Source organism: Sparus aurata, chromosome 3 (assembly GCF_900880675.1).
Source record: "Sparus aurata chromosome 3, fSpaAur1.1, whole genome shotgun sequence".
Lineage (NCBI taxonomy): Eukaryota > Metazoa > Chordata > Actinopteri > Spariformes > Sparidae > Sparus > Sparus aurata.
This window is the reverse complement of record NC_044189.1, coordinates 17,585,819-17,613,270: the sequence shown is the minus strand read 5'-3', so window position 1 is coordinate 17,613,270 and position 27,452 is coordinate 17,585,819. Positions and strand designations below refer to the sequence as shown.

Sequence of the window (27,452 nt, the reverse complement as noted above, 5' to 3'; positions counted from 1 at the left end):
CTGTGCACTATGATCTTGTTTTGGAACACACCATAATGAATTGTGTCTGATATTTGTTCACATTATTAACATATAAAAGACCAAAATATCAGAATAAAGCCATGCGATATAATAACATTTTAAATGTGTACAAACTACAGCCACGGAAATGGCTATAGATCCAACGAACTCTTACACAGATTAAAAAATAATATGTTTCAGAAAGGTTTTACTGTGTTTTACTGAGGTTTCTACTCTCCTGGTTTGTAATTGTGAGATTAGCCCTTTCATGCATGGTGTCCACTACAGTGGACAGATATTTGGACACTGGTTTTCTATGAATAAAAGGATTTTACAGTTATTCCTGTAATCACTTTCTACACAATTCTATCTGAAAAAACAACAACATCTGTGCACCTTTATGACATGTACTTACATAATGTGATGTGCCAATAATCTTTTTTTTTTAACTATATCAATTCCTTATTAAATGCATGTATGTGTATTTGTGGTACGTTAAGCATATCTAAGCTTTCAACACTGTTCCTATTCTTCTGAACACTACCAAGCCTGCCAGAACTTCTAAGTAAATGAAGACGTTATACACTGAAATAATATAAAGGCCTTAAGAGATTACATTTAATGTAATAAATATAAATGCATTTGAAATTAAATAATGTGTTTACTGTCTTAATGCCAAAAAGGATGCATGAACCACCTTTCTAAATATGCCATTTATATTTTCTATATAGTATAAGCATAAAGCTTTATCTGTTTCTGTAAAACACTGGGAGCAGTGTGATAACTTGTATGTTCACACATACTTGGTCAATAAAGCTGACTTTTATGATGACGAATGTACCCTTAATACTTGAGACAGACTTGAACAGACTTTAAATGAGAGTCAAGCAATGTGACTGACTGGTTTAGAATAGCATCACTTGCCGATTCTGTTTGGATACAATTGTTTGGATACCGACAAGACAATAGTATCTAAAGTTATTATTATTACTATTACTACTATACTATTATTATTATTATTATTATAATTATTATTATTATTATTATTATTACTAATAGTAATTATTATTATTACTAATAATAATAATGGTATTATTTCTTAGCAGTAGTAGTAGTAGTGTTTGTGGTAGGTATGCTGCTTATGCTGCTTATTTATAAATGGTGACGTAAAGTTGTAAATCAAGAATGCTGCTATGCATTTTACCGTAAAGGTCAAACAAAATGTTCCACAAAAATTGTGGAAAAATTAAACTAGGGAGTAAAAGTTTACTAACGATGTAGTTATCGTCCGATGCATGCTCTTCCTTTGTCCTTACTCGAAGACATCTCCAGAGATGTTGATTTGTCTTTGGCTGACAGATGTTAAAGGTGATGCGCTCTTTGTTGTTGTACAGCCGATTGACGCCGCCGTCTGTTACAAACAGTACGGCTTCCGTTGCTGGGGAGTGACTCACAAGACACAATGGAGCTGCAGTGACAATGTAAATAGATGGTGCCTGTTCCTGCTATTCACACAGAGGATTATTGAGTGTCACTGAAATTCTGTCAACGTAATGGTGAAGTGCTATTGTCTTCGGGCTGCTAGAAGCTAGCTAACTATTGTTTGTACGCCAACGAATCACCTCGGTGAGTGAGATAGCGAGCAGCCCTGGTAGCGAGCTAGCTAAGCACCTGCTCGAGCTGTGTGTTCTGACTGTCCAGCTAATCTGCCTGAGAGATATCATGGAGTTTCCCTTTGACATAAACAAGTTATTCTCCGAAAGGGTCTCTATCTTGGACCAGACCCTCATTGCAGGTCGTACATCGGCAGGAAGGTAAGTGTGAAGCTCTAATTTTCCCCATTCGTTTTGGTGTTAGCGTGTTACACTGTACCTACAAACAAAACAGTACCTTCTCTAGGTCTTCTGTTGAGGACATGTGCCCCCAAACTTTCAATGATCTGTCAGTGACTGCTTGCATGTTAACCTGTCCAAATATGTCTGGATGAAACCTGTGTCACGTTTTCATTGTCTTTATTCTCTGGAAGTAATATTGAGACAGTGACTTCATTGTGTTCCCTGCTCAGTTAAAACAGTCTTAACACACAGACAGATAGATAGACAGACATTCACGCCCATGGGCCATCTAGAGTCCTGCATGGAGCTGTACTGTGAGAAGGAGGTGGGGCACCCAGAGGAGTTTGGCCATAGTAACCTATTCGGCCACTGATCCAGTCATGTTCTACTCTTACAGGCCAGATCTTCAAGCCCACATAACGACAGTTATAGATGAACTTGGGAGAGCCTCAGCGAAGGTGAGTCTGTAGATGTGAGAAAATTTTATTTATTTTAATTGTCTTTGAGTTGTTGTTGAGTTGTTAGTGTAGGCACTAGGGATGTGCGCGGTGTGCACGGATTGTTTTATTTACATACATATTACACATTGACATAATGAGCATTATCAACACAGTTTACACTGAAAATCTATCTATCTATCTATCTATCTATCTATGAAGTCTATATATACATACATATATATATATATAAACATGAAGGGAATACTTAATGGTCACAGTATTAGGGCTGGGTATCACCAGGTACCTCGCGATACGATACTATCACGATATTTTGCTCACGATAACGATAATATCATGAAACAGCGATTCTGCGATAATCGATATATTGCAAGAAATTTCATCCACGATACATCACGATATCTGTGTCACTGAAGAAATTCAGAATTTATTGACTGCACTGAATCCATTTCACAGGAATTACAAAACATTGTCAATCAATTTCACATGAATGACAGCCAAGTAAACAAAGAGTATATTGCACAGTGTCTCTTCTTAACACACACACTGACTACAGCTATCATTAAATATCTATATGTGTGGGTTTCAGAGCTACTTAAACAATTTTTTTAATTTGATTTGGTTGTATACCTATGTTTGAATAAAGATAAAGCTGTCCTCCGAAGAGGGGTGGTGGTGGTGGGTCATTTTTAAATATCGATATTTGGCACCAGTGTATCGATAACGTACCTCAAGACGAAATATCGCGATATATCATAGTATCGATATTTTGGCACACCCCTACACAGTATAACACCGAGCAAGTTCAACTTCAGGGATCCATGTACATGCAACATTTATTGCATGTCTGTCCGTCCTGGGAAAGGGATCCCTCCTCTGTGGCTCTACCTGAGGTTTTTTCCATTGTTTTCCTTTTACCCCATTAAAAATGTGTTTTTTCCATAAATATGGAAAGTTTTTCCTCACTTGAATCGAGGGTCTAAGGACAGAGGATGTCGTTCACTGTACAGATTGTAAAGCCCATTGAGGCACTGTGATTGTGATTTTGGGCTATATAAATAAAATTGATTTGATTTGATTTGATCCATTTAGGAAGCACAAGTGATAGTGAATCAGTTTCACCTGCTTTGGTGCAAATGAAAGACCACAAGCGCAGAGGAGAGGCAAAAGCAAGACAACCCCATAGAGGGAATGGTTTTGCATGTGATGGCCACAGACAATTGCTCTCTCCTTATCCTTCCTGACTGATTCTTCTTTAGTTTTGTGTTCTGCTAGTATTATTGTAGCTTGAGGCAGTACCTGCAGCCCAATCAGGTAGCACAGCTCCTCTAGGATGGCACATCAAAACAGTTTGCCAACTTCGAAAGACAATTTGCTGTGTCTCCCAGCACAGTCTCAAGCGCATGAAGTAGATACCATTACACGAGGAGAGATGGACAGGTCCGTCGAAGGGCATCAACCCAGTAACAGGTGTTGGCTGTAAAGTTACTATGAAACACTCAGATTAAGCAAGACAATAAACAACTTTAGTTTCTTAAATTATAATTACATATTTATAATTATAATTAATTTCTATGCTGTACTGACAGAGTGTTTTTCTCCCTTTTTCCGCATATATGCTTTCACTCGCAGGTCTGTTAATTGAGCTGTGGCTATATGAAGCGTCCATAGCACAAAATAATATAGGCTGACTGTAAGATATATGCAGCACTCTCCCCTCCCCCGCTCCTGTTTTCACCTTTCCTCCTTCTCTGCTTCTCCTCGAGAAAAAAAAACAAATTCAGCAGCGGCGGTCCCTGTGCAGCTGCTAGATGCATATAGGGGAAACACTGGATAATATTATCATAATCAATATAAACATTGACCATGGGTATTCTTAGTTCTCAACGCCTTAATATTGGGGAATTTTGGCTCCACTCTCTCCGCTATCCTTGCTGTTAACGTCTGGTCATTCGCAATGGGTTTATATATATCAAGTGACAAATATACCAATTAAAGCTTTAAGAATGTAATAATGTGTGGTTTAAATCCAGACAAAAACGTCACCAGCCTTCTCGGGGAGTTTAACAGAGAGTTTCATGCCTTTGTCCGTCTCAGGCAGTCAGAGCCTTGAAGCCCTACCCTGCTGTGATGTGACTGTGTTAATATCAGACAGTCCCTATTGCACTGTGAGCAGAGCGCTCACTCTGTCCACTTGTTTATTCCAAGTTAATTAAACATGTTGCGTTTCTGAACAACTTGGTTTGTTGAGAAAAAACACAATACCCAAGTGGCCGCTGTATGTTGTAGCTATGTGTCATTCAGTGCCAAAATTCAGAACTTTTCCTAGTTCATATCATGGATTTTCTCAAAACATTCATATAAAAACCTCTATCAAGTTAATGTAAGTGTATTCTAAGCTTCACCAATTGCTAATTTTGACTGGATTGGGTTGAAATGGTTAGTCTAATAAACTCGAGGGATAATTTACGGCATGTATGTTTTTTTATTTGTAGTTATAGAGTGTACACTGTATTTAGTAGATATTTGTGTTTTGGGTAGGTTCAGGGATTTGCAAGTTAATTGGCTTGCTAAGATGGAAACTAGTTGATGATATCTTGTTCTCTGTGGACCAAATATTAATCTTAATTCCTTTGTTCAATACACATTTATTATTTAACAATCGCAGACTTTGTGATAGTACTGTAACTACATGTGTTAATGGTGTTCGTGCTTGCTCTCCACAGGCCCAACAGCTCACAGCACCTATAACAAGTGCTTCCAAGCTGCAGTCCCAGAGGCATCAGCTGTATTTGCTGAAGGATGGAGAGAGCAACGGGTACATCTCACATCCCTCCCTCAGCCTTCAATCATTGTACACAAATACACATTTCCCACTGTTTCTCTCTCGGCTGACTGAGCTAGTCATCTTCAGCTGGCTCTACTCAGCTCACCAGCAATCACACTGAGTCATACTGTGGTCACAATGCATGAACTGTAGTGTTAAGACATATGACATAAGACACTGTGTTTATTGCTAATGGCAAAAGCTCGACTCAAATCAACCACATGGGAGACTAGCCCCTCCAACCCAATCAAATTTGCTGTATCTGCTTTCCCCTACATACAGAGGACGTGGCGTGGTCGTGGGATTCCTCAAGGTCGGCTATAAGAAGCTTTTTCTGCTTGTGAGTCATCTATTTTCTTTCTTTCTTTCATCTAATTTCTGTCATTTCAGGTCAGCCATAATTTCACATGTGTCACTTGTGTTAGGACTATTTGAACTTCCTTTGTCAACTGTACAGGTATGCTTGCTTTTTGTATTTCCTCTTCAGAACCCACAAGGTGTCCACATTGAGGCAGAGCCACTGTGTGTGTTGGATTTCTACATCGCAGAGAACTTGCAGAGACATGGCTATGGGCTGGAGCTGTTTGATTTCATGTTGCAGGTGAAGTATTCCTCTCTCTTGATAACCTGATTTAGGGCTATTTCGCTCAGCTCAAAGCGGCACACAGCGTCATTGGTAGTTGAAGACTGACAGTTTTTTCATGCCCAGCGCCCACGTTGTGTAAATAGCAAATTTACTTGTGCCCACTTGTGCTCCCCTGGGCGTGCTGTTCTTAAGGTCCAACAAAAAGCTGGTCTAAAGTCAAAGATGCAGTCTGTTTCCTGATATTTAGAGGACACATTATTCAGATAATAAGATGCGTCTACACACAGAGACACCCAGCAGCACTCCTCCTCCTTCTCCTCAGTTTAATATCAATGTATTTTTTCATATGCTGTCAAACTAAACGGTTGATGGGACAGATGATTGTGAAATGGCAGAGCAGAATGTCCAGCAGTCGAGGATCACATCTCTTTCCCTCAGTGAAGAGGAGTACCACTGGTTAATATGTGCCTGGCCCTGGTGCACCTGGCTCTTAAAGGGGGTGGGAACCGACATGCGGATGGGCTTTGATTTATGTTCCGCCCAAAACATACCCATGACATTCAGAGTCTAAATACCACCTCTTTGCACCATGTGCCACACTGCACCCAGATTATCAGCAGTTTAACTGGCAAAATGGACTTGGACGCAGTATGGTCCTTGACAGGCTCTTCAGTTTAAAACATAAATTGTCTGTAGGCTTTTTGCTTGCCAAGAGAAAAGATGCAATGAAATTTGTCCTTAACATCCAAGAGACACTTATAGTTGTTGCTGATTGGTTACAGTAATTAAATTATTAACAGTAAACATTTCTTTACCAGAAAAAAAAACTTTCAGAAATTCATATCTCCACTGGTTTTATCTTTCTTTCTACTAAATTCTGGTTCTGTGTAGAATAAAGAAGTGCTGTCACATCTAGAAGTTACTTGGTCCTATATTAAAAAAAACTGAGTACTACAGAACTTGTAAAATATAACTTCAGAGCGGAAAAACACACTTTTTGGGTTATTTTGACTGTAGAATACCAAACATGCAAATAAAGATTAGAAAATGGAATATCAGTGAGATGAGAGGACTATTATTTAATCTTAATGTAATCTTTAGGTCATTGTTTCAGTGCTAATTTCAACATACAACATTCCTCTACAAGCTCTTATGTTTTCTTCTCTGGCTTCAAATTCAGTTCATATTTGTGTGTTTAATATTTAAACACACAAGTTCAGAATTGTGTTCTCATTTCAAGTTTACAAGCTCTTATATTTTGCAATAAACAAATACATTCATTATAAATAAATAGTATACATATACAAATAAATATTTGCCATCAGAAAATTAAAATAAAGAACATGTACATCAGTGTACAAAGCCTGGTCTCTGGTGGTCGGATTGGGCAACATTAGCCACTTCATTCAATGAATTGCCAACTGTAAAAGTAGCTGTGAAAGAAGTGTAACAGACTAATCCTTTTGTACTGATAAATCATCTGTGTCTCTTGTCCATCCAAGCCTTGAAAGGTCTCCAGCTGCCAGTCACTTACACTGCCGAAACAGAAAATGAACAGGACTTCAGGAACAAAATACAAACAAAATGTTGATACAAAAATAATATAGAATATTGCACTCCACAACTTTTTTGAGACAAAGGAGGATCTGGCATAATGTAATAGCAGTAATCTGCAACCTGCAGTGCAGATGGTTGTTGTTGTTTATCAGTGACTGAATGTTTTCCTATTTATCTACTGTAGCACAAGAATGTCGAGCCAGTTCTGATGGCTTACGACAGGCCCTCGCCCAAGTTCCTGTCTTTCCTGGCAAGGCATTACTGCCTGACACAGAGTGTTCCTCAGGTACAGTCTGCACTTTCATCTCACAAGTGCTGGTTCCCTTCTATCTACTCTACTGTACTACAACAAATCTGCCTGACTTCCAGTTCTACGGAGAAGATCTCTTAGTTTTTCTCAGGGGACCCAAAGAAAATGACATCTGCTTTGATGTGGCAGTGTGAAAATCTTTTCTTGTCTTATAGTGGTTATATTTAGACACTGCCTCCTTCCTCTTTCTCTTTTATTTTGGGGATAATTGAGGCAGGAGCTTGGTTCGCATTGCCGGCAGTAAGTCAGACCTGTTCCCGGTGCATGTTGGACTCTGGCAGGGCTGCCCTTTGTCACCGGTTCTGTTCATTATTTTTATGGACAGAATTTCTAGGTGCAGCCACAGGCCGGAGTGGGTCTGGTTCGGGAGCCACTGGATTTCATCTCTGCTTTTCGCGGATGATGTGGTCTTGTTGGCTCCTTCGAGCCAGGACCTCCAGCATGTCCTGGGGCAGTTTGCAGCCGAGTGTGAAGCAGCTGGGATGAGAATCGGCACCTCCAAGTCCAAGGCCATGGTTCTCGACCGGAAAAAGGTGGCTTGCTTCCTCCGGGTTGGGGGAGAGTTCCTGCCTCAAGTGGAGGGGTTTAGGTATCTTGGGGTCTTGTTCACGAGTGAGGGAAGGATGGAACGTGAGTTTGACAGGCTATCGGTGCAGCGGTTGCAGTTATGTGGCCATTGTATCGGTCTGTCGCGGTGAAGAGAGAACTGAGTCGAAAGGCGAAGCTCTCAATTTACCGGTGAATCTACGTTCCTACCCTCACCTATGGTCATGAACTTTGGGTCATGACCGAAAGAATAAGATCCCGGATACAAGCGGCTGTAATAAGTGTCCTCCGCAGGGTGGCGGGGCGCTCCCTTAGAGATAGGGTGAGGAGCTCTGTCACCCGGCAGGAGCTCGGAGTAGAGCCGCTGCTCCTCCACATCGAGAGGAGCGAGCTCAGGTAGCTCGGGCATCTGTTTCGGCATGTCCCGCCGGGAGTAGACCCCGAGGAAGTCCCAGTACACGCTGGAGTGACTATGTCACCCAGCTGGCCTGGGAACGCCTTGGGATCCTCCCGGAAGAGCTGGAGGAAGTGTCCGAGGAGAGGGAAGTCTGGGTGTCCCTGCTCAGGCAGCTGCCCCTGCGACCCGGCCCCGGATAAGGATAAGCGGACGAAAATGGATGGATGGATGGATGGATGGATGGATGGATGGATGGATGGATGGATATTTGAGGCTTCGGTTTGATTATTTGATGTTATGCATGCACTTATTATGGAGTAGGTCGGTGTTGGTGTATTTTGCTTAGAACACTCTGCTCAAAAGGTGCATATTATGACATTCAGTTTATACATTAGACAAATCTACTACTGATAAAGATAAGAAGAGAAAATAACATGTGTGGTATATGTTTTACTATTACTACAAACTTCAACAGAACAGCATTAAAACTTCACACAGTGGAAAAAGTGATAGTGCTTTGAACCTCGGCCAAAGGTTTAACTGACCAATGATCCACGTTGTTATTGGTCAGTGGGTTGCTATACAAATACACAAGTATCCTTGGCTCCCCAGTTTCATGTCATAGACTTTATGAACAATTCAAATTGCACGCACTAAAAATGCCCTTTATTTATAGTGGCAATCTCGAAGATTTCTGGAAGCGGCAAATGCATGTGTATTTTTGGACCTCACCTTTTTCTCAAAGATCCAGTGTGTGACGTCAGTCAGGGCTAATGGCTTTCCTGTTTAGTCGTTACTTGCTTCAATCAGGTTGATAGCCACAGCAAGCTCACTGTTAGCTATGCTTGCACAACAAGCTTAGTGAATTGTAAACTAAAGCATGTTAACCTCACCAAAAAGACAGAGGACAATTGGTTGAACATACGGGGTTACAGACATACTCAAACTGATAATAAACTAATACCCTTTTTATAAAAAACTATTTGTGTTGAAACTTTACAGACAATAACCTTTTCTCATGAGTAATTTTAGTTTTCTGGTTTATCTTTGTTTTTATTGCGTCCAGGTCAATAACTTTGTGGTTTTTGAAGGCTTCTTCCTCAACATATCAGGTAATGCTTTCACTACTCTTATTTCATTACTTTTTAAATGTCATTGTGAAGAGGGTTATGTAACTGTTTTCTTCTCTGTGGCAGTATGAGGTTTGTGCAAGTGGTGGCCTTCAACATGGCTGCACAACAGCCACATGTGAATACATCAAGTTCAGTTACCTGACATGTTTTGCATGCTACAGCTTTAAAATAAACTCTTGATTTTGACATCACAGAAAATTCATCTTTTTCATTGCATATGTCTATGTGGAAGAACAAAATTTCCCTCATTAGAGAGATGTAAGTCTGAAAAACAGGCACACGACCCAAGAAGGCTAATCTGCTTTTATTTCAGTTCCAAAATCTTTTTTTTTCCACCAAACTCTCCCAGGCTCGCCCCTCGCTCCTCTGACGGATCAGGGGATGTACGGCTTTTTGTAAGGACTTTTCTATCTCTTTTCTTTTCTCATACATCCCCAGCATCTTGTCCCCCTCCCTTGGTCTCATAATTAGGTCCATATTATATGCATGATGCTCTTGGTGTCACTTATTTTCTTTGTCATAATTTCCCAGCCAGTCTCACTTGCTCTGTCCTATCCCTTGTATTTACAGTATCTACCTTTACAGGTACAATATATGACATGATTTATGAGTCATGTCATATATTGAACCGGCCCTCCCAGAGGATTAGAGTATTATAGTGTCCACAGAGAGCCACAACCTGTAGACCACCAGAAACCCCTACACATCACCTGACCGACAATTTTTCTGACCCCCCAATGTTTCTAATGGGGCTTTTCCATACACATGTGCTGACTCAGGTTGACTGGGTTTGACTCAGCACGTCAGCCCAGTGCAGAAGGGATTTTCATTTCCATAACAACAGGGCTAATTGCTTAGAGACTGATGACCTGCTTGTCTTAAATAATGCTAAACGGAAGGACTGTAAATTATCTTCGTCCCATCACTATTATTGAAGAATAGCCACCAACAAATTTAGCTAATTCTGAGACAAAAACATGTAATATCCTATTAAATCTTCACATTCAAAGTCCTGTTATATAATTATTAACATGCTTGTATCGTGAAGCAGAAAAAACCTGGACCTGGAAATGACCAGTAACTTGACACAACTCCTAAAACAGCTGAAAGCAAATTGGATGAAACATTAAGATAAAGCAGATATCTCAAATTAGAAACAGGGACACAGGAGGGATAATTAAAGAGTTTCAGTTTAGAAGCTACAATAGGACTGAAAGCTGAACAGAGAAATACCTTTGTCTCAGGTTTCTTTCACAGACATGAGTTCAGTCTTGCTACACATGCATGTTTGAGGGGGAGAAGGGGAGTCACTATGGGTTGGCCGTAGTTGCGAGATGTCAACGCAGCCTGCTTGGAGGCAGGGCTGAGCGGGTGCACTTTGGCCACACTCCAAAGAGGGTCCTTCCCTGGCATGGCTCGGTACAACTTGTCACAGTTAAACTTGTAATGGAAATGGGAATCAGTGCCACATGGTGGAAAAGCCATAAATGTCTGTCAGTCTGTTAAAAGCCAATTGGCGGTACTCTGTGTATTACTCTGCAATCAAAAAGCCAAATTAACTTCTCCACTGGAAACAATAAGACCATTTTCCACTAAGGAGATAGGTAACTGCTATACTGTACCAGCTTCTACACTGCTTTTGCATTGTATAGGGGTCTGTCTGAAGCTTGCAGTCTAAACAACAAGGCCGATACGAAACCAAAGGTATAAGACCTGCCATCAGGGACAGACATACTCACAGTATTGTAGTTTGTAAGTGCTGGAATAGAAGTTTATTTTTTTAAAGAAGAAAAAAGGACAGTCAAACAGACGGTATGGTACGCTTTTAGTATTTTAACACGTTTTATCAGCTTGTGCAACTCTCTGATTCAGAGTAGTCCTTTGTACCTGCGCATGAGCTTTACAGCAGTAAGGCAGTGTCTTATTTTACATTTACATATAGAAGTTCTCCCATTACGATGTCCTGGAAGCTTCTTGTTGGCAGCACATCGCCTTTGATACATTTTTGTGACATTTTATATGAAAATTACATTTACTGAAAGTATGTCTGCGTCCAGACCACATTTCACCTTCCAATGCAATATGACTTGGAGAAATACCGTCACACTTATCAATACTGTCTGTGTAATCATTGTAATAATTTGTCCAGTTGTAAGCTCAAAGACAAACTTGTGTAATGTGGTTAGCTGGTTGAATAGAGGGCGAAAAGATGTCTTACGTGTACAGTTTAATAAGGTGTGTGTTGTACTTGGTGAGCATCTCTTGGATTGCTTGGTATTTATTTACAGAGAATTCAGAAAGTATTAAGACTCATTAACTTTTTCAAATTTTTTTATGTTGCAGCCTTATGCTAAAATTGTTTAAAATAATCTTTTTCCTCATCAGGCTATACTCTGAACCAGAATTTTAGATATTTTTGCAAAGTTATTAAAAAGGACAAACTGAAATATCACACTGACAAGTATTCAGACCTGTGACATGGCAAGCTTTGCACACCTGGATTTTGGGATTTTCTGCCATTCATCTCTGCACACCCTCTCATGCTCTGTCCAGTTGGATGGGGACCATCGGTGGACAATCATTTTAGGTTTCTCCAGAACCGTTGTCCCTAAGCCACTTCTATGTTGTCTTGGCTGAGTGCTTACAGTCATCGTCTTGTTGGAAGGTGAAGCTTCCGTCCAGTCTGAGATCCTGAGCATTCTGGACCAGGTTTTCATTAAGGATATCGCTTTACTTAGTCTTATCAGCCTTCCCTTAACCCTGACCAGTCACCCAGTCCCTGCTGCTGAAAAACACCCCCAAAGCATGATGCTGCCACCACCATGCATCACCGTTGGGATGGTACTGGACAGGTGATGAGTGGTGCCTGGTTTCCTCTGGACATGACGCTTCATATTGAGGCAGAACAGTTCAATCTTGGTTTCATGAGGCCAGAGAATCTTGTCTCTCACAGTCTGAGTGTCCCTCTTAGGATCTCTGGAGCTCAGCCAGAGTGACCTCTCTTGCCAAGGCCCTTTTCCCCCGAATTCTCAGTTTGGCCGAGTGGCCAGCTCTAGGAAGAGTCCTGGTTGTTCCAAACTTCTTCCATTTAAGGATTATAGAGGCCACCGTGCTCTTGAGGACCTTCAGTGCAGCAGAAATGTTGTTTTAGCCTTCCCCAGATCTGTGCCTCTACACAATCATGTCTCTGAGCTCTGCAGGCAGCTCATTTGACCTCATGGCTTGGTTTTTGCTATGATATGCATTGTCAGCTGTGGGACCTTATATAGACAGGTGTGTGCCTTTCCAAATCATGTCCAATCAATTGAATTTACCACAAGTGGACTCCAGTTTAAGGTGGAGAAACATCTCAAAGATGATCCAGAGAAATAAGAGGAACCTGGGCTACATTTCAAGTGTCATAGCAAAGAATTAAAATACTAATGTCAACGTGATATTTCAGTTTGTCCTTTTTAATAACTTTTTTAAACAAAAATATATTTAAATCATTCAAGTATAAGGCTGCAACATAACAAAATGTACAAAGTCCATGTTTTGTAGTGACTGTAAGCCAGATGGATCACTTGACTAACATAGCCAAAGGCATATAGTATATACTTGTACTTATTGTACCTATCTATTTTAATCAGAGTCCATTTATTGGTGTCATCCACACCTCAGTAAATTTGATAAAGATTAATTAAAAAGCATCTTAAACTAAAAAACAAAATTGGATCTTGGATCCTTTGTAAGTATGCACAGGAACAGCTGTTTCTTATGACTGAATATAAGATTATTTAGTCATTGAGCGATGAAGTCAGGAGCTCTCTGTCTTGATAACGGTCTAGTCTTAGTTTCAAGCTTTGGGAGAATGATTGAGAATTTTTGAAGATCTCGGGACTGCTATGTAAATTCTGTTTATTTTTTAGTTTGTTTGTATTTTCATTTATTTATTCATTTTGTCCATAAAACAAAGCAACGATGAACAAATTAGCAAAGAAAAGAAAAGGGGGGAAAAAAAGGGTTAGTCCTCTTGAAGCTTTCACACCCATTATTCCAGCTTTTACCACAATGTAATTTCACAGTACTGCCAGAGGGAATACTGAAGCTTGGAAAGGGCAGTATGTAAGAGTGTATTGCAGGGGGCGGGAGGGAGATCCCATCATGTTCTGTTTTGTTTTGGCTCTGCTCTAAGTGTGCTCTCCTCCACAGCAGCCCAGTTGAGAAAGGTTCCCCTAAAAAAGCCGGACGGAGAGATCAAACCCTACTCTTTAATGGAGAGAGAAGGTAAATAGTCTTGTGGCCTCTGTTTCTTTCAAGCAGTAGATAAAAGAGTTGTATTTTTACAGTCATCCATTACAAAACCATGTGTTATAGATGGTCAAGCCTTCACTGGCCTCACGGCTTGATTACGAGTCACCTGTCAACTACTTAATGTATCTTAATGAATTGCATCCTCAATTATTCGTATTACTGTACACAGCTATTTTTTGATCATTTAATACAAGAGTAGAAACAAACCTAACAACTACACTTGTCCAAAAGGACATCACTGCAATAATACAGCAAAATACAACATTTCGGCCCATATAAGACTACATATATGCTGATACCGAAACACACATACATTAATCCATCTACAGTGTATTACACTTGCACACAAATATCGTATTTACTTAGCAGCCCGTTCACTTCTTGAATGTGGCAAACATCACAGACGCACACCTCTCAGAGTTGGAAGGCAAAGTAGACAGTGCCTCTTCTGCTAGCTGGGCTTACTGCTGAGTTAAGCTCAGGGTAAGAAACAGCTAACATGGTTGCTCAGATTTGTTGTATATAATTCTGTAATTGTAGTGAGGCAGATTTAACACACGGCATGTTTCTTGTCCACTTTGTGTTCTCCTGTCAGTTTAAAAGAATTGAAATGTCCCCAGATATCTACTTTAGAAATACTGTGTTTTTCATCACATATTGCCGCCTCTCTCTTCCACATCTTTCTTCATATAAAAGTAACATTAGTCTCATGTTCGCCACATGTTAATGTGAGTTGGAATCTAACTTTAAAACTTTATAGTCAGGCCGAGGCTGAAAAATCAACAGTCAACACTAGTAGGGTAAAATTTTGTGTAGGCAGCAAAATAGGCAGAATATTCCACGTCTGGATGGATGCCAGCTGGGAAAAGGGAGAGAGAAGGGCTACCAGCCACCATCTTATTTACTCTGACAGCCTTTGTCTTCACCATATTCCAGAAAAACAAAATGATGGATATTACATTCGATTTAACAAGCAGACCCTCCTGAATCCTGCTCTATTCCTTTAACAGAAATATTTGCAGAAGTCATTATATAAACAATTTGTGACGACTCTGAAACTCAGAGCTCACACCTGTCCTTAACGACTCTGTAAGGACACTCCCACACAGAGTTTAAAGCCTGCAACTCTCCTCCAGGTAGTTAGAGCTGAAGAAGCCTCTTGGATGAGAGGTGAAACATCTTCAAGAAACTGAAACAAGTCCAGTTGCCGATGATACAGCACTTAGATTTACCATGACCTGGATGACTTAGAACCTTCATCAACACTATATGGAATTATTTTCCTGTCCAGTGGTGCGTCAGGAGCAGAGGGCTCTTCCCTGGCCGTTTCGTCCTCCTCACTCCCCCCAGCGGTCGGTATCCTCCCAGTACTCCCACTCCCTCAGCGTGGGATCATCCCCCAGCAGGGCGCCCACTCGAGCCGCCCTAGCTTCTGCCCCTGGGGGGAGCAGGGACCAGAGCCCAGAGTCCCCTCTAATCGATCGCTGCAGGGCAAGACGCACCAGGTAAGAAAGCACACATCCAGCTCTTCTGAACACATTTACAGCTATTGAAATAAATGTGCTCTGTATCTGAATTGGTCATCTTTTAAAAGGATTCCCACGCAAATGTAGGATAGAAATGCACATTTTACACATTCTGATGTCAGTCAAGTGGAAATACAATCTGTACAACTTTTACTCTGTTACTGGAGGGAGATGTGATGTCAATCCGTTACAAACATTATCTCTCCAGGGTATGTGCTGTCATGATTATTGAGGCAGTATCAGTAACGTACAGCTTGGGATCTTACACCATCGTAATTGTCTCTACACCATTACTGCTGTCATTTAACTATTTTATCAAACCCCCGCGTATTCAGTGTATTTCATAATATTTTAAGGGTCTTGGAGCCCTCCTTCAGCCAGTGCTTCTTCCTGTCCAATGGTCAACAACCTTTCTCAAACAGAGAATGAGGGTATGGTTAATAGTGATATATAATAATTACAATCGCAAACAGACTGCCATCCAGCAAGATCAATATTACCAGCATGGATTTGCGAAAGCATGGATATTAAAAAATACGCAAATATCAGAAAAATAACAAAATAAACTGTAGTGGGATTTCAATAAAGAAATGTTGTTCCCTGGTGCTACAGTGTACACAGTAATATCAAAATAGTAGTTCACAAATAGACTGACTTTTAGTTTTTTGTGTGTTGCAGAGAACAGCTCCTAACATTTGTAAATGTGACACGAAATGATTTATTGAGAGAACTTCACATCCTTATGGTCCATGCCTGAATTGGAACCCGTCAGAGACAAAGGCTGGCTGTTGTGTTTTGTCCTATAAGCTGCTACATGCCGCCTGCCACCCAGTTCTAAGATTCTGCCCCTGGTTGAGAGAAAATACCTCTTTACAGATATACGAACCAATGTTATGATAAAGCAGCATTTTTTGACACCACTCTCACTAATATAACCACTTCTAATCAAGCATGTCTGATTAAAAAGATTAAAATGGCATTGGCGAAGAGGTGGAGGCAAAAAATGAAGAGAAACCACCCGAGATAGATAAGATCATGGATACTACAGCTACAGGCTCAAGGGACTTTCACTTTCCTTTTTCCATTTCTCTTCTCAAGCACTGATCCGCTTTAGCTAAACAGCTAGTCAGAGGGATTTAACTCACCGCCAGGCTACGCCACAGATTCTACATGTTCAGTCGGCCAAAAAGCTGCTCACAATGGCCAACTAGTGCCAACTGTGCTGGACACACCGCAAGAAAAAACATACTTGATTAATCACCACAAAACCGGCTGACCGTCGGTTGGTTGCATCAGGGCTCTAAGCCCTTTTCAGTTCTGATAGAGGCCTCCTGGTTGCCCTAGTGCACCTGAGCTACAGAACTATTTATTGATGTTGAAATGATACATGCAGTATTTTTAATACCAGTAACAAATGAGATGATACTGTAACAAAGTGGAAAACATTGTGCATAGAGGCCTGCATGATAGCTATGACAGTGGGACAATTATTTGTCCAGCACAGAGAGGCAGCCTGAACTTCCTCCTGCTTATTTGTTCTGCTTGACCATGGCTTTCTTAACACATTGTCTCTTTCTCTCGCTTTCTCTTCCCCTTCTTTCTTTTCTACAACCATTCCACCCCGTTTATCTTTTTATTACCCCTTTTGATTATTTCTTTATAATCTGTCTCCTTCTTTCACTGTCATCGTTGTCTGGTTGTGCTTCAATAGTTCCCTTAATAGATCTCAGCTGGGCTACCATTGACCAGCCTCTGACTGGCACCATTTCCTCTTCCCTTTTGAAGGAGTGGTTGTGGTGTCCTAGCTTGATAGATATCCTGTTTCTTTAACATGGAGATGGAGAGTCTACTGTTGTTAGAATAACTATTTGACTCAAACAAGAAGAAGAAGAATGGCAGACTCCCTTAAGTCTTTTTTAAAATGTAGTTGTTATTTACCCAGCAGAGGGGAACACAGTGGCTCTGTCTTATCTGTTTGTCTTTTTGTAGAACCCATTAAACTATCTGCTACAAAACTGAACATTTGAGATTTCCTTTTGTCATACACAAATTAGTGTTAACAAACACACTGGTTGGTATAAGGTAATCTTGCACCCTCTATTCAGAAGTCTTATTTCCATTTTGTGGATTTTCCACTTTTTATTTTGTATGCATTTGATTTTATTGACACACCATGTATGCACTTTTTATCCTCATTTCTGTTTTGTTACATTTTGTTTTCACTCAGTTTTGTAATTATGTCTTTTTTCTTTTGTTCCCCGTCTTTTCTAACTGTCAATTCCATTCTCTTTTTTTTCTGCTCTGTACGCTTTTGGTTTTCTTCTCATCCTCCTTGGTGTACCATTTCTCTGGTAGCCAACAGGGTCTAGTTGCCAGACGCAGCCTTTACAGTCGACACCTGGACAACGGAGTTGTAGGACTGCTGGACAGACATTCAACAGGTAAGGTTAAATGAGTGCTTTAACGGCTGTTAAAAATACATGTTGTTGATGATCCTTAGCGTGTCCAAGACTAAATTCAAATACATCTGGGTGAAAAGTAAGCAGTCGTGGTGTTTAAAATTCACATAAATAACTAATTATACTTAACTCAGAGGGACAAATTTCAGAAACTCATAACTAAGAAAGTATTTGGAGATAGCTATAGGAATTAGGTGTAGAATTAGTAGAAGTTTTTGCATTATTTTTTTTTTCTTCCAAACAATCCATGACATGAACTACTAGGGCTGACATGGAATGACCCCTGTTTGAATTTTGCCTGAATGTCTGAAGATCAAAATGTTTCTAATTGAGTGCGTATAGATGATGGATAGTGTGCAGGATTCTTTAAGATTTCTTCAATTCTACGCACCTCTTCATAAGGCTTAACATGTAGAAGACATGCATCATTACCTGCGGAGATGTACTGCATTAAGATGACGGCGTAATCTGAACAAAAGGACCACTTATCAGAATTGCCTGAGCTAGCTTTCAACAGCATCTCGCAGTCCTCGCCAGCTGTCGTCACTTGTGATCAGCCACATACTAAGTGGTCGTATGTTAACATAAATGAGTGGAACTTGAGGTAAAATATCACCTAGGTCAAGAAGGAAATTTCGTGCATAAATGTTATATAGTATAATGCATAAAATTGAATGGGCAGCATTGACTGACTGACCTTCAAGAGCAAACGTAGTCCAACCATTCATTCATTATTTACTTTTGTAAATTTTTATCAAGCATTTATTATAAAAACCTTTATTGAACTTAAGCCTTCATTTTAGTCATCAGTTTGAATCCATTTAAATGAATAGTTCACTCTATAATGACATATGTAGACTACAGATTTAGTATATTTTCTAGGCATTGCAAAATATTTAAAGCCGTATCAAATCTATTCAACTTGTTTATGTTTATAACCAAACAACTGCTCAATATTTTCCTGGTTAGTTCCACAACTTTCCTTGATGGCAGTCTGTCCTCCAAGCACTGTAGAGTGAGTATTACCATACTGTATAAGCACAGTCATTAAGCTCTTTGAAAAGCTGTCAATGTTTTTGCGCAAGTGTTGATGACAAAACATCCTTCTGTGGGTGAACTACCTATTTAACTAGCTGTCTTGAACAGATATTGCTTAATATCAACCAGGGATTCAGTGGGAAATTTTACCAATGTGAACATCAACAACATTCTTTTTTTGTCATGGGAATGAATGTTGCTGAATGTAGCTCTTAGCAGCTTCTGTTAAAGCATATGAATATGTAAAAGGAAGTTCAAAGCACTCTGAGTGAATTATTAGGGTCAGATGCAGCTCTGCTCTCCTTCCTCATGTCTTAGTACCTTGTGCCTCCTCAGGTCTGAGGCCAGTGGAGGATCAGTCATACGCACTGGGACACACAGACACACACAGGTTGGCCAGTATGCACACATCACAAAGCAGGTATTTACACTACCGCTCCTTGGACATTTAACTTGTCGTTGTCAAGGAGTTTAACACAAGCATGACAGAAGAAAGTGAGGAGGTTCAGTGGCTCACCCTATGTGCAGAAGGGCATTTGAGGCTGTAACGTACCATAAAAAAGACACCATTGTTTTTTTGGGGGGGAAATGCTTAAAGGAAAAGTTACCCCAATAAATATTTAAAAAAAAACCATTATCTACTCACATCCCTGCCTATTGAATGTATTGGTCCGGAGTTTAGTTGTCGCTGGTTCCCCTACTGGTATTCAGCCGTCCAGCTTCTGTCAAGCGACACAAATAAGGACACATTTATATTTATTAAGGAGTGTCATGATTCACCAGATCCCCAATTTGATTTGACTTTCAATTTTAGCTTGTTTTTTTTTTTTCAGAACTGACAGCTATGCCTGTGTTAGATTAACACATCTGGACAGTTAGACAGATGACCTCTTTTTTTTTTGCAGTTAGCATTACCTAAGTTGCTTCCTGCAGAGGATTTCAGTTGCAAATTTCTGCACATAGGGTTATTATGAAATTCATTTTTATTTCAAATTTAGCTAACGATTGCCCTCTACCTTCATCCTTCCTCTTCCTTCCGCTGACCGTTTACTGTCATGCCCCTTCACTCAGGTCCCAGCATCTCTCACTTCCACCTCTGCCTGCATGCAAGAAGGATGATATCTGCAGCAAGACCTCCTTAGACAGCAGAGAGACACACGTGGACAGATGTTCTAAAGCCTTTGGTACTGCAGAGGAGACCAGGGTGTTGGACAGTTCACAGCGTCAAAAACGAGGCATGTCAGTCAACCAGAGACATCCGTTGGAGAAGGAGAGTGACAGGAGCGGACAAGGCTGGTCATGGATTGTAGGAGAGAACTGCTACACCGCCCAGTGGGTGAAGCAGAAGCAGGAATACAGGAGCACCCGGCCCTGGTGATCAGGGGCAGGTGTAATCCGGGGCCCAGGTGCCCTTGGGGCATTTATAAATGTTGCTGCCAAAAATTAACTTGGTATCGAACTTGTGGCGAACTCAGGCCCATTCATTGCTTAATTGCTGAGGGGAATAAGTGCTGAAGCATAGATTCAGTGTAACCTTCAGAGGTTTTCAGGAACATAGGAACATTGATACAATGATTTCCTGTCCAAGTGCTGAGAGCTCTAACTAAACTTTTCAGTTCAGGGCCAAAACTGTCTTCTGGAAAAGATATGGGCATTCTTGTTCACAGCAGCTATAGTAGTGTCTTTTTAATTTGGTCTCCAAGACATGTGATTTAACTAGACACCAGTTCATAAACGGATCAACTGTTTAGACAGAAAATGTTAGTCGTATTGAAGCAGCCATATTGAGGCAGGAGTTGATAACCATGGGGACATCAGCTCTCAGCACTCATTTTTGGTGTTTGCTGCTTAATATGCCAAAAGGTTTCAGTATTCTTCAAACAAAGTGCTTGTCAGATTGACCAACAGCATTTGAAACCCCTCTTCCAGCAGCTGGAGGGCAATGTCCAAAAATGTTTGTAAGATGAAGAGGTTTAAACTACAACTGCAATGAGTTTATAAACGATTTGTTGTCGCATTTTGGAACAAAGAGTGTACAGTATTTGCTGAATTAATCCCAACCCATAATCAAATAAGAAATCTGTTAAAAGGTGTCAGTATGCTTTAAAGGAAGTGGTTGTCAGATTGTCTATCAGCAAACACTTCTGTATCTTATGTCATGGCATAGATAGTACTGGTGAAATGTTCTGCTTTTGAGACAAAGCCAATTTAAATTTTGCTAAGCCTTAGAGCTGCACCAATTACAAACAGGCCACGACCTCCTGTATACTGAAAGTGTTGATTGCCAACAAGAAGAAAAGTCTAAAAGCTTTACCATAACACTGCTGAGATCTTCTAACTGGCCCCCAGCGCTCCACTCATTCTCCACAGTGTTACTGACTCGACTGGGTTTTCTGGTCAGCTGCTCCGCTCCTCTTCTCATTTAACAACCTGCACACTGAGCTTGTTTGGCTTCACTTGATTTAGGTTAACAAAGAGAAGCAGACAGATGCCAAACCAAAATACTATACCGTCGGTCACGGTCTCAACAAAAGAGTTGTATTCATAGCAGTGTCCCTCTAGTCTTGCTCCCTAAGGGCCAGATGCACAAATCAGTGTAAACACACAAATAAAGAAATATGCAAAGTCACTGTTTTCTATCAGATCTATTAAGCTGTCTGGCGCCTGAACCTGTTTTATTAATCTCAACCATTGTGGCTTGGGCACGTCCTTGAGCTTTATTTCCGTTCCCACAATTATCCATAAATGGATGTAGAAAAGGCCATAAACATTCATTTGTATACCGATACGTGTGCCTGCTCCATTAAACCTGTCAGTGGGAGGAAAAAGTTCAACTGACTGTGTTTCATCAGCAGGTTCTCCAGCAGTCTCAGAACAGCTGTCATTACACAGCTTTGGCTGTGTATAGAGGCCGCACATATAGCCTTGCTGTACACCACCATCACGGTAATATCCCAACCACCATTATTAAATGTCAGTGGGATAAGCAATGATTAATCTATAGAGCTCACTTTAAAACAGACTTTACAAAGTGCTGTTTTTTTAATCAAATGAAAAGTTAATTAGTGGGGAAGTAATGGTTCCAATGTTAATAAAAAGAATGATGAAGTTAATCACTCATAAATTATTTAATGTTTAAAATGCACCTCTGAGTGACATTTTACTCAACACAAAATAATAACACAATCAGTCCTAAACAATGCTACTCTAAGGTTACATCTCACCTTATCCTTTATGTCCACCTCATCATTTCACCGGCAGCTTTCACACAAAAATTAATGTTTACGCTGGTCTGGAGTGTATGTGAGGTCAACAGCAGCCTTACTTTATAAATACCACTTTATGTGTAGGAAAAATACTCCTATGTGTACTTACACCACTGCAGACCACGCAGATTTCACACGGGTTCACGGTTGGTGAGAACGTGAGTACTGGTACACATCTTTAACACCATGTTACCACTATTAAAACTCTTTTCAGTCTGATTAGCAGGATGTTGAGTTAACATTTCTTTCACTGAATCATGTTAGTATTATATCTATAGTTAAAAAAACCTTCACTATGATTACACAGTGACGTGTAAGTTGTTAACCTTGTCTTTACTGTCTTCTGTAAATATGTTTGTCAGTATGCATTTGGATAATTATAATGATTTTTAATGAATAAGTGTACATTTTTTTCCCTGTATTAATGGGTACCAAGAATAGCTTCAGGTGTAACCGGCACTAGATAAGGGCTGTTGCAGTGCGTAATGCTGTGTCACATGATACGACAACTGCTTCTCAGGGACCATGCTGATGTTCTGGCCCATGATGATGACCACTCATGAGGAGAGAGCATGGGGATCCCCTCTCCTACTCTCAGAGCTGGCACAGTCTCACTGGGAGCAGAGATGAGCTTAAGGAGATGAGTTAAAATTAGGCTTCCTCTTCTTCAGCGGATTCAAGTTGCTTCTGCAACTTCTCTTCAACACTAAACTAAATTATTGGCCTTTTTATGCAAACCAGGTAATTGGGGGGTGTTAACAACAGCCTACAGTAAATTGTGGGGATGGTCAGAGAGCTTGTGCTCATGCTCCTGCATGTGAATTCCATTTCAGGATGAATCGGATTTACGAGGAGATATACAGCTTTATACATTTGGCCCCTTATGTCCTAATTGCTGGCAGGTACATTAGGTAAGCATTGCATTTGCATCCAGTCACACTCCTTACAGGGATAAGACAGGTGTGTAGAGTTGTTTTTCTTTGTTCATATTTTACACAACTGGGGCTCGTATCCTACGCTGCATCACACACAGTCTTCTGTTCCCGTCGGCTCTCATTGGGTTTTTCTTCACTTGTAACTTTAAACAGATATTTTTTTTATTTTGTTGTGATCATGGCTGTTAATGTTCAATATTGGCCTAACACAAACATGATCTCTTCCTAAACCTAACCAAACTGCAATGAAAAACTGAAAATGTTTTTTAAATCTTTGAAAACAATGCATGTAAAAAATAATAAGACAACAAATACTTCTGACCATGTGCAGGACACAAATTCCAGTCAATTCAAGTCCTGTGCCTTTGTCCATCTTTTTTCGCATATCACCCGACTTCCTTAAAGGTTTTCTGACAGACAACTTTTCACATAACCCCCAAACGGTCTTAAAAGGCAGACTTGTCACTTTCCATGCACATAGATGTGAGACCAAAAAAACTACACCCATCCAGGTGAAATACCAAGTTTTTGTGAGACCCTTGTACAACTACTCCCATCACTTTTGGTGAGGCAAGATAAATTTTCTTTGTGGCTGTTTGAAAGTGTGGGCCCTTATTTTTTCCCCATGTTTGATTTGTGGTGATTAGACTACAAATACACACAAAAGACACAATTGCTGGAGAGAGATCAGGGAGGCAGTGGCAGTAAACAGCCGGAAGAAGACCTGACCTTTGACACAGTTATGACCTAGTTTGTTTGAAGCACACTGAGACCTTTAACGATAGCAAAAACAAAAGCTTATAGGTTCATAAGTAGCTTGAGTCATCACCATTGGAACAACATATAACTATGACATCACCCAAGGGCACATAGCCATGGAAACACTCTTCTTCTCAAAATGGTAGTGCCAATGAAAGCTGATGATTGTGGGGAAAATTTTCATTCACTTCCAAGGTACAACTGTCTGAGTCAGATATTGATAAAACGTAATATCTCAATGGTAATACACTACCTGGTTAGGTAAGAAAAGGTTTTTCTTTGTGTGCCAAGTAAACTCATCCAGAAACTTGACTTTCCAAGAATGACTAACTGCTTATCAGATGTCAACATCTATGTAATCTCAGAGTCTTAGTCATTTCTCGAATTGAGTCAGAATCTGCTGTTCAGTTCTCATAGAAGAAACATAAGATAAACATTTACATTTAGGGCATTTAGCAGACACTTTTGCCCAAAGCGACTTACAATAAGTACTTTTGTCAAGAGAAAGAAACCAAGAAACAATGTATCACCATCGATAACGTAAGAAAGAAAACACTGTAAAAATGCCATGCTATGCGAGGTTGAGGTGAAGTCTTGACAAGTGAGTCTTGAGTCTTTTGCAGATGATGGCGCGTGACTTTGCTGTCCTGACATTGGTTGGGAGTTTTTCCACCACTGAGGCACCAGAACAGAGAAGAATCACAACTTCGCTGAGTGACCTTCGTTTGCTCTCAGAGAGAGCAGTACCAGCCAGACAGCTGATGTAGTGGAGCTAAGTACTCGCACTGGGGCGTTTAGACTGACCAGTGTTTGGAGGTAGATGGGTGCAGTTCTAGTGATGGCCTTAAAGGCTAGAACCATCGTCTTGAATCGGATGTGGGCTGAAACAGGAAGCCAGTGGTGGTCACGGAGGAGGGGGGTCTTATAGAAGAATTTGGGCAGATTGAAAACAAGGCGCACTGCATCTGGATACGCTGCAACGGTTTAGTAGCATGGGCTGGGAGTCCAGCCAAGAAGGAGTTGCAGTAGTCCAGACTGGAGCCCAGGTTCCTCACAGTCGATGAAGGTGGTACTGTGACGTCCTTGACAGTGGCCAAAAGGTTTGTGCAAGGGCAGTCTTTCCCTGGGATGTCTTGGAGAAGAGAAGAGGGAATTAGGTCAAGGGAACGGGTGGTGGCACGGTTAGCTAGTGTGTGAACATCTTCAGAGGAGGAGGTGTGACAGAGAGCGTCTAAAGAGGAGGCGAGGGAGGATAACAGAGGCTTCCTCGGCGGACGTGCGGTAATTGGTGATCAAGTGAGGTGTAGGGGCAAGGGAGGAGGTGGACTTCAAGGGGAGGCAGAAAGTGACAAAGTGGTGGTCGAACACAGTGAGTGGGGTAACAGAGAGTGCCAAGGTACTACAGGACCTTGTAAAGACAAGATGAAGTTCGTTCCCAAAGTCAATGAATTCAGATGAGTGCAGCTTCTCTGGGTGGATGTTGAAGACACCCAGGACGAGTGGTGTGCCATCGTCAGAGGAGCAGCTTAGGAGGGCATCTATCTCATAAAAGAAGTCACAGAGAGGACCAGGAGGGTGATAGATCACCACAATATTGAGTTTGAGAGGAAGGGTGACAGAGACAGCGTGGAATCCAAGTACAGATCTGGGTAGGTGGAGTGATGAGGAGTCCAGTTCCTCCTCCGCGACCTGTTAGTCTTGGGGAGTGAGAATAAGTAGGCAGTGGAGTGGCAGTGTTTTCTGGGGTGATCCAGGTCTCGGTAAGGGCCAGGAAGTGGAGAGTCTGCAGGGAGGCATGGGCTGAAATGTTGTCAGCCTTTCTTGACTGCAGACTTTCAGTTCTGTAGCCCTCCTTAGTACTTCAAGTCCAGTTCAGTGAAATCTTCTCCAGTTTGATGTCCATACTGGGATTGGGTAGGACTCATAGGTGTGATGGGTGTAGGACAGTGAGTAACTTGGACTCCCTTGATGGACTCCCTAAGTCTTTGTTCGTCAGTTTTCGTTTGGATGTCCTGACACTGCAGCTGACGCTGTAGTGACTAGCCCATATGTGCTAGATTTATCTTCTGTAAGGTAAGTTCCGCCCTGCAATCTTTACCACAGCTGAGTTGGCCGAAACTGGATGATGACCACTCAGCTTCATCAGTTTCAAAAGTATTTACACAAAAGATATCTAGACAAGAGTATTTCAACTAACCCTCCTCACAGATTGCCTAAACACTAGATCTACAATTACTTTTCTGACTAACCAGCAGCAGTGTCACAGCTTCTTTCCCCTAGACAAGAATTCACATTACCTCTGAATTGTGCCTTTATAATGTGATACAGTGTGCTTCAAATCAGTATCTATGTCAGTATCCTGTACATGGCAACACTAATATGAATATTTGGGGTGAATTAAACGTGGACTTCACTGAGATGGACTCAGCTTATCAGAATTACTGGAATGTACACAGTGGTGGCAAATATTTGATGTAAATTGTAAATGAAATGATTGTCACAGAAGGCTTACTTCTTGTTTCCAGTAGGTGGCATTACGACTATACCTCCTAACAGGCATGAAGAAGTCCTCATGCCTGGTCTGTAATGAGGCATGTGAAATTGGGGAAGATTTGACAGTGTAAAGCCATGTTACTACAACTTCCTTTTTAATGTTGCAACGTCAGCCAATGAAGTCTACCCATGTTCAGCAAACACCATCGTCAAGGCCTTCAGCATTTTCTGAGGAAATTCTGATGTAGATCCAGTCAGTCTGCTGGCAGGAGTACATACAGGTGTAGTGACATGTTATTTCCTGTTATTGTAGCACTAGGTGGCACAAATGACTGTCATTAAATATTGTTATGTTAATGTCTTCAGGAGTACTGTGATCAAATGTAAAGTTTGGGGCAAACTCAACTATGTACAGTGAAGTTACAGCACTATCTTTTATATGTGATCTTTAAATCTCAAATCAAATTAAAGTGGCCTAAGCTCCTGCCTTGTGATGTCCCCTCATTTAATGCAGCACAAATGAGGGTTTAGCCAGGAACAGCCACGACCAAAAGAGGAAATCAAACTTTTTGGAAGACCAGATCACAGTGATTTGCGATTTAGAGATCACAGGTATGTAAATTACAAATGGGATTCCCTTAAAGTTTTAATGCTGAGCATATTCTCTTATCCTGTAGGTCAGTTTTACAAATGGGGACCATGGGTGTTGGTACAGATACTAGAACAATGTTCTTATTATAAAATCTTTCTCACTCAAGTAGCTTTATTTTGGAGCTCTCATGCATCTCATGGTCTTAACCAGCAAACCTAAGTTCCGTACACTAGGTGATGCCTACTGAGCAAACTTGATATTGATGAACACAGGTTAAAATGGTCAGGAAATAGCTAGTAAGTGTACCTTTTGAGTATTCCTTAGAATTTCAAATGAACTAAAAATACATATTTATAAATAGTAATAATTAGTGCTATTTTTGTTATTATCATTTTGGGAAAAGGTTGTCGGGGTCATCCTGCCGGACCTATTGCAGCCACAG

At 40.7% G+C, this 27,452-nt stretch overlaps 1 protein-coding gene across 14 annotated transcripts; it reads left to right on the top strand.

Annotated features, from left to right (window-relative positions):
* Positions 1 to 1,407: 1,407 nt before the first annotated feature.
* On the top strand, positions 1,408 to 26,779 carry atat1 (alpha tubulin acetyltransferase 1). 14 transcript variants are annotated; one of them, XM_030412332.1, is made up of 13 exons: positions 1,409 to 1,814; positions 2,233 to 2,293; positions 5,020 to 5,111; positions 5,403 to 5,460; positions 5,608 to 5,721; positions 7,448 to 7,549; positions 9,583 to 9,628; positions 13,841 to 13,915; positions 15,234 to 15,447; positions 17,824 to 17,909; positions 18,897 to 18,942; positions 19,302 to 19,356; positions 20,037 to 20,218. In XM_030412332.1, exons 1-13 carry the CDS (start codon positions 1,723 to 1,725, stop codon positions 20,082 to 20,084), a joined length of 1,089 nt encoding a protein of 362 aa, XP_030268192.1. In that variant the 5' UTR covers positions 1,409 to 1,722; the 3' UTR covers positions 20,085 to 20,218. The 14 variants fall into 14 exon arrangements, with proteins under 14 accessions (XP_030268184.1, XP_030268185.1, XP_030268187.1 ...); XM_030412330.1 differs by having other exon boundaries at positions 19,302 to 19,386; XM_030412333.1 differs by lacking the exon at positions 18,897 to 18,942 and adding an exon at positions 9,999 to 10,044.
* Positions 26,780 to 27,452: the final 673 nt, after the last annotated feature.

Excerpts from the sequence above, each read along its gene's own strand:
- atat1 (XM_030412322.1), top strand. The coding sequence starts at position 1,723 with ATGGAGTTTCCCTTTGACATAAACAAGTTATTCTCCGAAAGGGTCTCT. Across the intron at positions 5,461-5,607 it reads ATAAGAAGCTTTTTCTGCTT|AACCCACAAGGTGTCCACAT; the intron begins GTGAGTCATCTA and ends TTTCCTCTTCAG. Across the intron at positions 19,387-20,036 it reads ATGCACACATCACAAAGCAG|GTCCCAGCATCTCTCACTTC; the intron begins GTATTTACACTA and ends CCCTTCACTCAG.